This window comes from Cibotium barometz, chromosome 5, assembly GCF_041138505.1.
Source record: "Cibotium barometz isolate CiBa-2024 chromosome 5, ASM4113850v1, whole genome shotgun sequence".
Lineage (NCBI taxonomy): Eukaryota > Viridiplantae > Streptophyta > Polypodiopsida > Cyatheales > Cibotiaceae > Cibotium > Cibotium barometz.
The window spans coordinates 59,499,677-59,511,444 of NC_141050.1; the positions used below are offsets into that span (position 1 = coordinate 59,499,677).

An 11,768-nucleotide genomic window follows, 5' to 3' on the forward strand; every position below is an offset into this window, starting at 1 on the left:
GAAAACACAGTTCTCTGTGTTGGTACAGCTGTGCCATCTTAAAGCACTGCTACTTGATTCTTTTTTCTTTGTTGGATTCGTGATAAAATGCAACACTGCCAAGTTTTTGTTTGAGTGGTTCTTGCACTCTTTAAGTCAGTAATCCATTCCTTATTTTTGATGTGCAGGGTGGAATTCACAACCTTGTGTTGGAAAACAGAAGGGAAGATTCTTGCTGTGGAAGGAAATGCTATTGCTCTGCTACCAAGCCTGGTTTAAGCCTTGTGTTTGGAAAAAAAAGGGAAGATTCTTGCTGTGGAAGGAAATGCTATTGAAGTGAAAGATTATCGTTCTACTGTGCTGATTACTGGTATATAAAGTCACTGGGCTTCTGCTTTTGATAATGATGTCAAGAGAGAATGGCATGCCACGAATGCTGTGCAGCATGCAGCTGCAGTCAAAGAGTGGCTTTGGAGTTTTTTTGTTTAGAGTAGAGTTAGGAAGAACAGGAAGCTGCACCATGATGGGTCTCAATGTCACCAACCAACATGAGTTGTCCCAAGACCTTGTACTGATTTTTGAAGTTCAATACCCGATAAAAGGATATAACATGTGGGTGTTAATAGGGATCTACAATGCTATGGTATTGATAATAGGACCCAAACTATGAGAATAGATAGCATGTACTATAGCATAGTCCTTATGAGGATAGATACTATGCACACTATAATCAGACACAAACAGAAGTTCGTGGTAAGACTTTGTTTGGACTTAAAATGTTTTCCTGCACCACCTTTTAGTTCAAAAAATTGCACCTTGTGTGACCTAGGTTAGATGTTACCAATTAAACTGTTGTTCTCCACAGATACAATTCGAAAACACCATGAGTAATTATGAAAGTCAAAGTTATGGAATAAATCTACATGTTTTTAAACACAGCTCCTTTGAAGAATTTCAAGGTTTTCTTGTACCACCTCACAAAGCCCCCATCATCACCTTCTTGTCTCTGGACCAACCACCGCTACTATCCTTGTTGCCTACCCTTGAGCTCTTGACTTATGTGTGCATGGATTTCAAGATATATCAACTTTGGCCAACTACTTTCATCGTGGCCTTCATCCTTCCGCTTAACTATGGGAATTCAGGAGATTAGCACCATAATTATGTAAGTTGGAAAACAAAGAAGTCCTCTACCATGTTTGATACATAAATTATGTCAAGGCCAACATACTAGCCAAAGATGGATGTAACTTTTGCAACTCCAAGGTACTAGCCAGGATGGATGTAACGAACAGAGTATTTTTACAATATTACTAATTGTTTGATGCAAGAAAATTTCCCTAAAATACACCATGTTAGCACATAAGCTAGAAAATTTAATGTCATGACATCTATGGCCTTGCTTGAGCTTGTGTGCTCACCATTCATTTCCACTATGCACTACTCATTTGTTCAATTGAGGGTGAGCATTACTTAAGCCTGGCTAATCGTGATCTCATTTGTTCAATGTTAGATGATGGTTAGGAATGATTAAGCATCGCCAGAAGAATTATCATTTTTTACATTAACAAATACAAGTAGTCTTTGCACACTAGTAAAGTTTTAATTCACCTTGCGTAACATTCTCAAACATATATAAATAAATCATAAATTTGCCACCGAAAATGGCAACGTGACCCGAAAGTTTCTCTTACCAAGCTTTATAATTTTTACACAGCACCATTTCAGACTCCAGAGCAGATGTGAAAATAGAAAGACAAAAATGCAAAACGCTTGGCCACCTATTCTTAAATCTCTCGTAGGGGCAGGTCACATGCACAGCAGTCAAAAAAGACCGGCTTTACCTGCACGGGTGCATTAATTTTTTTTAAAATAATAATAATAATAATAAATTCTCGTTGTCAACCAATCAAAATAAAGATGATACGCGAAACTTGAATAGTAATAGCGGATTTAGCATCGAGATTTCCATGCTAGATCTGGGATTTCAAATAAAAAGCATAATTTTCCGTTTGGCCCTTTTGGCAATTGCCGATTTCTCGGGAAGAAGCGTACGCAACTGCAAATTTGGGTTTTTCGAGAGCACAGGTGGGGTTGTACGAAAAGTTCTGCGGGCTACTGGCAGCAACAAGATGCAGGAACTCCGAAGCACGGCAGTTAATCTTTGCATTGCATTTATTCTGAGCATAACCGCTGATAGTGATTTGTAGTGGCTAGTCTCTCCCATACGCAACCTGCCCCTCGAGATTTGTTTCCCTCTTGCACAGCATTAATACACAAAAAAAGGAGGGAAGAAAAAAGAGGATTATGGAAATTTAGTAACTCCATATCTTTGTTGATCTGAAGCCTCACAAAATGCATGCACACAGCATGCCAATTCTGAAAACTCGTAGATCAAAGGAAGTTGGTAACACATGGCTGTGTGCCCAAATGGCAATCTTGCAAAGTGCAAGAATCTCTTCTTGTTGTGGAGTCCATTGAAATATTCAGAACAATCTCAATGCATGCAGTCGTCATATTCACCAGTGCTCATCAAATCAACACATCCATAATGCAGTGCGTAAGCTGTCTTAAACCTTGCATACAGTCATCATATTCACCGGTGCTTACCAAATCAACACATCATATTCGCCAGTGCTCACCAGATCAACACATCCATAATGCAATGCGCAAGCTGTCTTAAACCTTGCAGATTTATGCAATGGGTGCAGGCTTGAGCTGCACTTGCTCCATAAGTGAGAACAAGAAAGAAGAATCATCATGCAATGTTTTTTTTGAGTCTGGTTGAATGTATCATGTTTGAGGACTAACCACTTTGCCTCACATCAGGTTGGCACCACCACGTTGGCAACAATATATTTCACAGGATAAGATTGACATTACGTGTTTGATGAAGTTTACTAGTGTTAGTTTAAGCTAGCCTGAATGGAAAAGAATAGGCCCACCCCCATGTAGCTTGCTGTTAGAGAGAAAGCAAGTGGAGCAGCAGAAAAGAAGTTAAGGAGTAGCTCTGATCAACAATGGAGCAAAACTCATCATGTTTTCCAAACCACCAATGCCAACAAATATTGTCTGGAGTTTTCCAACCCAACAGGCCAGTATCGAAGCAGGCTGCCATATGAGAAATGGTATGCCGAACTCATGCCGAGAATAACAGAAATTACTTCCCTGCTTGGGTAACCGTGTAGAATCACATGAACAAATGACGAACCTTGCCCTTGTAATAATGCTAATTGTATGGCTAATCTTATCCCTCACCCTATTGTATATATGTTTCAAAGGCAAAACCAATTGTGTGCCTTTTCTTGATAATCATCAAAAGGTAAAGATCATTACCTGTCTTGGCCCTTGCCTATTTAAGACAGGTTGCTATGTCTAGGAAAAAAAAAAGCAATGTCTTGTTACGAGAAAGAGAGGGTCTAGCTTACTGGACTCAACCTTGAGGTCCCAAGGAAGAAGAATATGGAAGTTCCAAACTAGAAGACCCTTGGAGATTGCTGTCAGGTAAGGCAGAAAATGGATGATCAAACTTGCAAGCATGCCCAAATTTACAATACCCATGTCTGGCATAGAATGTGCATGGTGGAGCTCCCTGCTCAAAAGATAAGGAAAAAGACATCCTTAAGAATATTAGACATCATCCTAAACAAAGCCAGCTATCAAAATCCACATCACGGAAATTATAAGAACTTTACATATATCCTACATGCACTAGAGTGCATGTGACAAAGCCATAATGATGCAGAACTACGTATAGAACAAAGCAATGAGACTCAGGTGGGGTTTGCAAGTACGAGATAACATTTACCGGATGCGATGGAAGGCCTGTTGGCCCTAGGACAATCACCCTTGGGGTTGCATTTCTTTCTTTAGGGTGGTGAAACCTGCATGCATTTCCAAACCTGCAGTCCCCAGTTTTCATATAGTACTGGCACTCGGGCTGCCCAGGCCTCTCTGGGTAGAGTGTTCCACTTGGCCCAGACGGTGAAGGTAAAATGCTTGGGAAGGCCATGTATGTGGGTGAAAACGGGGTTGCAGCAGGAAAAGTTAGGGTATAAGGATCTTGCAATGGTGGAACAGCTCCATAAACGTAATCGGCGTGATTGACTGTGGCATTGTGCCCTGCATCAATTGAGACAAAGCCCTGCAAAAAGCCAACATGCTAGTTAATTTCTACATTTAGGGATAAGATACAACATACATGGCTTATCCCATGCAGTGTAGACCCATGTAGTCCCTATGAAAGTTTTTTAATGTCAAACACCTTATCACATGGCTGTAAAGAAATGCTATCACGTTATGTGACATGTGAGATGAGCATATTATGGAACACCTGCCAATTCCTTACAAGGTTACGTGGAATATTCAAGAGTGGACCCCTGCCTGATTGGGCATCTGTTATTTGCTCATGTGTACAGTAGCAAGCAGTGTTCCTGTTATTGATTCTAACCATAAAGTGGGCACAAAAGTTGGAACATTACAAATATGATTTCGAAAGAATTATCATACACTAGTACTCATCAGGACTGGTCTGCACATAAGTGACCACTTATTTGTATTAAATCCCACATGCTCCATCAACCAACATGGCTCATACTACAGATCACTTTTTTGATGGAATGGATAGATTTCAAGCTGATTGGTGTAGAGATTTTGAAGGGAAGAGCTGGTAGTATCCCAAATGAGGAAAAAGCTGTATGCATGCATGTATTTATGCATCTATGTAGGTATGTATATTACAAAACTTGGGCTAATTGTGTTTAGACAATTGTCTACCACCTTACCAAAGAAGCCTCACCAAAGTTCATCATGCAAGTTGCCAGATGCAGCTGAGTCTAGATGGCATTCCATCCATTAAACCCTGGGATTTGATTACTCTATTATCCTTCTATATGATGATGGAATATTGAAGGTTCAGTGAAATACACATTTTTTCTTGGGTGCATTAAGAGGAGAAGCTTTAGTACCTGGTGAGTGTTCCATCCAGGTGAGACTTGCATAGGACTTGGAGGAGCCATGGCAGAAGGGAAGCTTGGATGCGATGGTATATTGATGTAAGGATTTGTGTCCATGGAGGTTGGTTGAGTCAAATGAGGTGTTGGTGGCCAATGGGGGGTGTAACCCACTCCTCCTGTGTAATCCCATGGAAAAGCTTGCATTGCTATGTCTGGATGGTTGAACTTGCATGTCACACCATACTTGCATGATCCCCTTCTCATGTAAAATGCACAATCATTCTCACCCTGCATGTCATATATCAGTCAGTTTGTATTGCCATCATCAGTGATGCTATCAAATGGCTTGTTGCACATCATTAGATGCATGAGTGATGGTGAATTCTATAGGTCCCTTATTTACCCCCACATATGCAAGGAGGATTTCTGCACCTTGGTATATACTTGTCCAAGAGAAAACCCACATTGTACACGCACGTGTTATATACAAAATAGATAAGTATAACTTGAGGAAACAGTGAAGGTACTAATTATTATTATAATTAGAACTTGACATAGAGTGAGAAGACTGATTAGTTAGTGGAGTTTATAGATTTTGAGAGATGAGACTTATGGGGCATAATTAGATGCATGTGGTGTATGATAATCAATTTATTAGATGTGTATGTTACCTGTTCAATTGCGTAGTTGATTCTGGCTTATGCTGTAAATGCACTAATAAAGCTTGGTTAGAAGGTAGAACTTACAGGGCGTAAGGGGAGATTCAAGGAGTTGAGTTGAGGACGTTGATTTGCAGCTTGCTTGTCACGAGGATGATGGAATTTGCAAGTGGAGCCAAACTTACAGCTACCCGTTTTTAGATAAAACTGAATGCAAACATGCCCACATTTATGCACGTTAATTATAATTATCTTATTACCAAATCATAATTACCACTTGCCAGCTAATTATCCTTGATGTACCTGGCATTCAGGTTGGCCAACTCTTTCTGGGTAATCCTCCTTGCTTAGGGCCTGCAAATTGAATTATTATGATCATTTTCGCTTAATATCATTGGAAAGAGTAATTCTTATCAATCATGCATTTGTAATGCCAAGCAGATTTGTAATCCCCTAATGCGAGCATTAATGAGAGAAGGGGTCCATATAGATGATGACAAGCTTTGAAATGTACAGTGAGAATGCTGATATAAAAAAACAATAGTCGTGAAACGCTTAATTAAATGTAAGTGCTTAATGGAGCAGTGGTGAAAAAGTAGATTATTGCATTGAATGATGGTAGAGTCGATTGCAAAAGCAGTACTATAATCAAGGGATTATTCACTACAACAATCTTCAGTGTAGTAGTAAATGTGCATTTGGATCCCACAAACTATTACACGCAGAGCCAGTGTTATAGTGGCGTTATAATAGCTGAACACATTGATTATTTTTTAAGCGTAAACAGTACAGGTGTGATCGGGCGTAAATCACAGGATTAGATAATAATTAAGAAGCTTTTCTCACTGGGATGCGATCGGGTGGGTGGTTATATCTACAGTTTGTGCCGAACGAGCAAAGGCCTGTTCTCATGTAGTAGCTGCAATCTGGCTCCCCAGGTCGCTGAGGATAATGTGTGGATTGATCCATAATTAACCTCGGTTTTGAGCTGCTAATCATGCATATAGTTCCTTATAATTTACGCATCTGCAAAAAATAGTGGTTTGAATCTGAGATTAATCAAAACATAAGTCAAGTAAGGAGAAAAGTCATTTTGAAGACTGATTTATTACGCGAGTATTTATTTTCATATACACACATCCATGGATGGGTTGATTAAAAGGGCTTCACCTTGCATAATCACAAGATTAACGATGATCACTTGATCCTCTCCTGCTGATGATGGATGATTGCAGGAAAATCCTCCTGGTATGCTGTTTAAGACGATGATTAACGAACACAGAAAAGGTGATCAGTGATTGGAAACTCTCGATTAACGGGAGCCTTAGGTAATGCCACGGCGCCACATAGGCTGCAAGATTAAAGCCGAGATTAAGATCTTAAACCGTATCCGTATGATTGTTAAGCCTTGGAATACTATTATTCTGGCCACGTGGCAGAGTGGAGGCCCTCAAATGGATGCCCTGCGGGTGGTCAAGCATATTGCTGAGGTGGCGTCGCCAGCGCGAACCGAAACAAGAGCATATTGCTGAGGTGGCGTTGACAGCGTGGCCCTAAACAAATGATACAGTCACCGACGAGTTGGGAAAGCAAAGATCAACACTCCTAATAAGGGGTTATCAATAATGTAACTAAGCCCGAGATTGCAGCCATAGTTACTTAACCTAATCATGCCCTAATTACAAAACAGAACCACAAAAGCATAACTAATCTGCAAGGCTAGTAACGAACATAGAAATGATTGCGCTGCAATTAAGGTTCTGCAATCAAGCTCTTAATCCGTTAGAGAGAAGAAGCGACGCGAGAGCTGCCTGCTGCAGCTGCTTTGCTGCTCAGCTTAATTATAAGACAGGGAATTGGTATGAGAGAAGTCTAAGCAATTAACGCTCTCCTGCAGCCGCCTGATGGTGTAGAAGCTCCACATAGATCATATATAATCTGCGGGAGTTTCCTGTAGATATATAACAAGGAAGCAGATCATCAAGTTTGTGCTGCAGTGAAGGAGTGATGAAGAGAATTTGGAGAATATAGAAGACTGTGATATGCGAAATGTTATGGATGATAGATCGATGAAGAGGGGGAGCCTGTTATCAAAAAAAAAACTAAAGTGAGAGAGAGAGAGAGAGAGAGAGAGAGAGAGAGAGAGAGGGGGGTGGGGCAGCCACTGGGGCTCATTGTAGAGAGAGAGGAGAGGGTGGGGCAGCCACTGGGGCTCGTTGTAGAGAGAGAGGAGAGGGTGGTAGCCACTGGGGCTCATTGTAGAGAGAGATTATAAAAGACTGTGTGGTCAACATTTATTCCATTTTTTAACATCTTATTCCCTTTTACTTATTTAAGCGGCTTTTTCTTGTTCTATACTTCTTCTAGTCTTGGACGTTCTAATAACTGTAATAATAATGGTATTACTATTACATTGTAAATTCGTGTGCATAGCACGTGTGCATAAGAGCTCCGTGACCCCATAAAAAAAAGACGAGATTCCTGACACGTTCGGCTGTCATCTGACCACGTGGCAGCATGTAAGTCGTAGGCGTCCATGATGGGAGGAAAACCATCCCTGTAGTAACGCTGTAAATATATATATGTGTGTGTATATGTATAGAGTATGTACAAGTTCTTAAATGATGCTTCTTATGATGTGGACACTCTCTCCAGAAAAGGGGTTACCTAGGGTTTTGATGCGGCTTTCACTGACTGACTCTGGAGTCTGGACCTCGGCCCAGTGCCCACCAAAAGAAACACATTTCTCTACACATCAACGGGACGTCTTCACCTTTAAAAATTTCAAAGGCTAGCAAAAGTTTCCAACTGGTTTTTGGGAGCCCTGGAAAATACACTAGGTGACGGTTTCCTTGGTAACATTGCCTCTTGCAAAGGAGTGTGCTTCATCCAATTTTCTCCTCTCTTTTTTTTGGGAGGGTGCATTAAATGTGCATGCAGTGTGTGCTGCCGTCCGTCGTGTAGCCTCTAGGTATCAAACCTAGGTCCTCATCATCATGGAACCTGACAGTTCTACAGTTGCTATAATTTTACTTTTTAAAAAAATAATTTTCATTTTTTAAGTTACTTTAGCTTAAATAAATGTCATAGGAACTTAAAAAAATGAAATTCTCATTTTTAAAGTTACCCAAACTTCACATTCATAGGACTTCCAAGTAAAGCAAGGTTGCTTACACAACTAGTAGGAACGACTTCAACAAAGGGCTTTACACACATGGGAGTGGGGGAGGGCACCCAATAATCTGGTGGGCCACTAGGTCATGGGGCTAATACTTTAGAGAAAAACATTACATAGTCCACTAAATGCATTTTTGCTATTGAATTATAATAACTTCCATTTCAGTGGTACACATTGGTTATGTTAAAGGATTGTTATTTATTCAACTCACTTGTTTTTAGAGTATTCATTATAACATATACGTTAAAATTCGTAAAGCTCGATGCACATAGCACAGTGTGTATTTTTTTGCTACCAAAATTGAGAAGTCATCGTAAAAAATATGAGCTTATATAATTTTCAAAAAGGGATGGTATTTTATAAAATTCAATTGTAGTCTCCAACTTGTATATTTTGTTTTCTTTAGCGGTAAGAAAACAAGAAACTTTTCGGAGCACTCATGAAGTGATTGCTATGTTGCCTTCATGATGGTCATCTATTTAATGCACCAAATGAGTGCTCAACCTTTTGATATACTCAACGTACATCCATCATGATGGCACCATGATTTACAATATGAGAATGGCAAACAACATGTCTCTCATTTGCTATACATCACCCTTGGAACCCTTGGACCTTGGAGGATAATAAACCCAATCAAAACCATGTCATGTGCATATCATAAAATACTACATGCAAGCATTGCATCTCTAGTTACCAATATGTGAACTAATATTACTAGCTAAACAACATCCCTAGAGATGCAAGCATTGCATCTCTAGTTACCAATATGTGAACTAATATTACTAGCTAAACAACATCCCTCATGAGAATTGGCATTGTTTTCATCCTCTTTGTCCTTGAACATTTATATCTTGTGTATCCTTAAAATTCACTTTTGATTTCATTGAAACAAAATAATTGAAAGCAGCAAACAAGGGTGCATTAGGCGTAAGTTATGGAACAACACATTACAAGATACATATAACGGCAACTACTACTAGTAAGATTTATTCTAACTTGTAGCATAAGAATACCCAAGATTTATTCTAACTTGTAACATTATAATACCCCACCCCCTCATCTTCCCTTGTAATTCGCGTTCAATAATCTAACAAATGTGAGATTTAATTTCATGTGTGTATGCCTCTTAAATGTGTGTGTCTGTGTGCACGAGCACGGGCGTGTGTGTGTCTGTGTGCACGAGCACGGGCGTGTGCATGCGTGTGTGTATACGTGCATGTGTGCATGCATGCGCATGTGTGTGTGCATGCACGCGCCAGTGCTTGATCATATGCATGTGTTATCTCCACACATGCAAATAACTGACTTGGTGGGTGTGTGCATGAATGGTGCGAGTTCCGAATGTTATCTGGAATATAATTTCTTGTGCATGTATATAGTTCTTACTTGATTTCTTTCGATTCTATCTGGCAAGCTCATCATCAGATAAATTGTACATGTGGGAGTTACTTTTTTTCCCCAATAAGTTTCTTCTTTGTGTAAACTTAAGTTGTTAGGGAACAAGTATGAATATAGAAGTTGGTTGCATGTCCCCCTTCTTGTTTCTCATCATCCATGGCCTTCTTGAAGGGTGATGTATGCCTTTTGAAGCCAATTTTTCCATTTTTCTTGATGATGAGGTATGTGATGGAAAATTTGGCTTCAAAAGGCATACATCACCCTTCGAGAAGTCCATGGGTGTGATGAAGAACACTTTCTCACCATAGTGGAAACCCACCTTGAAGTAATTTTAGGTTTGGCTTGTTTGTAGCAACAATTCTACCTAAGCTTTCATGCTTTTGGTACTCGAGGTAAAGCAGGTTGAGTAGCTTTGGGAACCCATTTGAAGGTAGGTTGTGGCTTCCTTGCTTGGTTCTTCTTTCTCGCGAAAGATGTGGATGTAGAGTTTGCAGTAGATGTTGGTGTGAAGGACGTAACCTTGGGTTGAATTGATGGTAAGGCTTCATCCTTGCGGCACTCAAATGCTAGGTGTTGTAGCGCATTGGGGATTTTTTCCATGGTAACACTCCTTGTGGCCCAGTCAATTCTGCATTGAGCTACATTCATTGGTGTGGAGTTAGGGATTTTTTCCATGGTAACACTCCTTGTGGCCCAGTCAATTCTGCATTGAGCTACATTCATCCATGTCCATCCGAGAATGCCATGTTCTTTCAAGGTTCTAGGAGGCATGACCAAAAAATTACCAACCAAGTTTTCGTTATCACCGTATATAATAGTTTTGAGCGAGCCAAGCACTTTGGTATTTTTGGCACCGATACCTTCTACCCTCAAGTTTGTTTTTGCAAGTAGAGGCTTATCCAACTGATTCCATGTAGCAAAATTGTGTAAATTATGACTAGCACTTGTGTTAAGCAGTGCATTGTAGAAAACCTTACCATAAGGGGGGCTAGGTAATTCAATCTAGTGTCCTAAGAGGTGGAATATAGTCATCCTTGTCATCTACTACCTCTCTAATATATACTAGTGCAGTAATAGGTTATATTTTCTTCTTCACGATGTTGAAGTTTGATTTGTCTCTCTTGTGCTTCCTTTTGAGCTTGGATCTTTTTTAGTGCAGCACGTTCCTTGGCAGAAGTGCGTAAGGCATCTTCAGTGAGAGGACCGTAATGCGTAAGGCATCTTCAGTGAGAGGACCGTAATAGTATTTCATAAATTTACTACCATTAAAGAATCCAACAGTTTTAACTTTGTCAAGAATCTCAATGTGTATAGTACCTTGTGGCGTAACTTCGCAAACGTGAAATGGTCCTTTCCTCGTGTATTTAAGCTTTTTCTTCTTATTATAGACCCCATACATAAGTGCAATATGGGCCTACCTTGATCTCTTTATCTTTGAGGTTTTTTTCGAACCACCGTTTTCTATGGTCTTTCTTAGTTAGCATATTGTGCATGGCGAGTTGTCTTTTCTCCTCGAGCTGTTCCAAAACCAACAACTATTACATGGAAGATGATGTCCCAGTCAGGTTTCTGCAAGATTGGAACACTTACCAAGGC

At 40.0% G+C, this 11,768-nt stretch overlaps 2 protein-coding genes across 3 annotated transcripts in view; one reads left to right on the top strand and one right to left on the bottom strand.

The window, feature by feature from the left end:
• LOC147638707 (3-hydroxyacyl-[acyl-carrier-protein] dehydratase FERN, mitochondrial-like) overlaps positions 1 to 733 on the top strand; it is a 72,791-nt gene extending 72,058 nt beyond the window's left edge. For both annotated transcript variants that reach the window (XM_086798669.1, XM_086798670.1), the window contains one exon: positions 168 to 733. In XM_086798669.1, coding sequence (XP_086654795.1) covers positions 168 to 258 — 91 coding nt within the window. In that variant the 3' untranslated portion in view covers positions 259 to 733. The remainder of the gene's footprint in view (positions 1 to 167) is intronic.
• A 2,117-nt stretch (positions 734 to 2,850) lies between these two features.
• LOC147638708 (zinc finger CCCH domain-containing protein 63-like) lies at positions 2,851 to 7,702 on the bottom strand. Its single transcript, XM_086798671.1, has 8 exons — positions 7,325 to 7,702; positions 6,764 to 7,146; positions 6,440 to 6,619; positions 5,897 to 5,947; positions 5,681 to 5,800; positions 4,947 to 5,222; positions 3,788 to 4,123; positions 2,851 to 3,571 (listed from the first exon to the last, which is right to left on the bottom strand). Exons 3-8 carry the CDS (start codon positions 6,590 to 6,592, stop codon positions 3,413 to 3,415), a joined length of 1,095 nt encoding a protein of 364 aa, XP_086654797.1. The 5' UTR covers positions 6,593 to 6,619; positions 6,764 to 7,146; positions 7,325 to 7,702; the 3' UTR covers positions 2,851 to 3,412.
• Positions 7,703 to 11,768: the final 4,066 nt, after the last annotated feature.

Coding starts and splice junctions, on each gene's coding strand:
- LOC147638708 (XM_086798671.1), bottom strand. CDS start 6,592: ATGATTAGCAGCTCAAAACCGAGGTTAATTATGGATCAATCCACACAT. Junction 5,223..5,680: donor TGAATCTCCCCTTACGCCCT/GTAAGTTCTACC, acceptor TATGACATGCAG/GGTGAGAATGATTGTGCATT. Junction 3,572..3,787: donor CAGGCCTTCCATCGCATCCG/GTAAATGTTATC, acceptor TCTTTTGAGCAG/GGAGCTCCACCATGCACATT.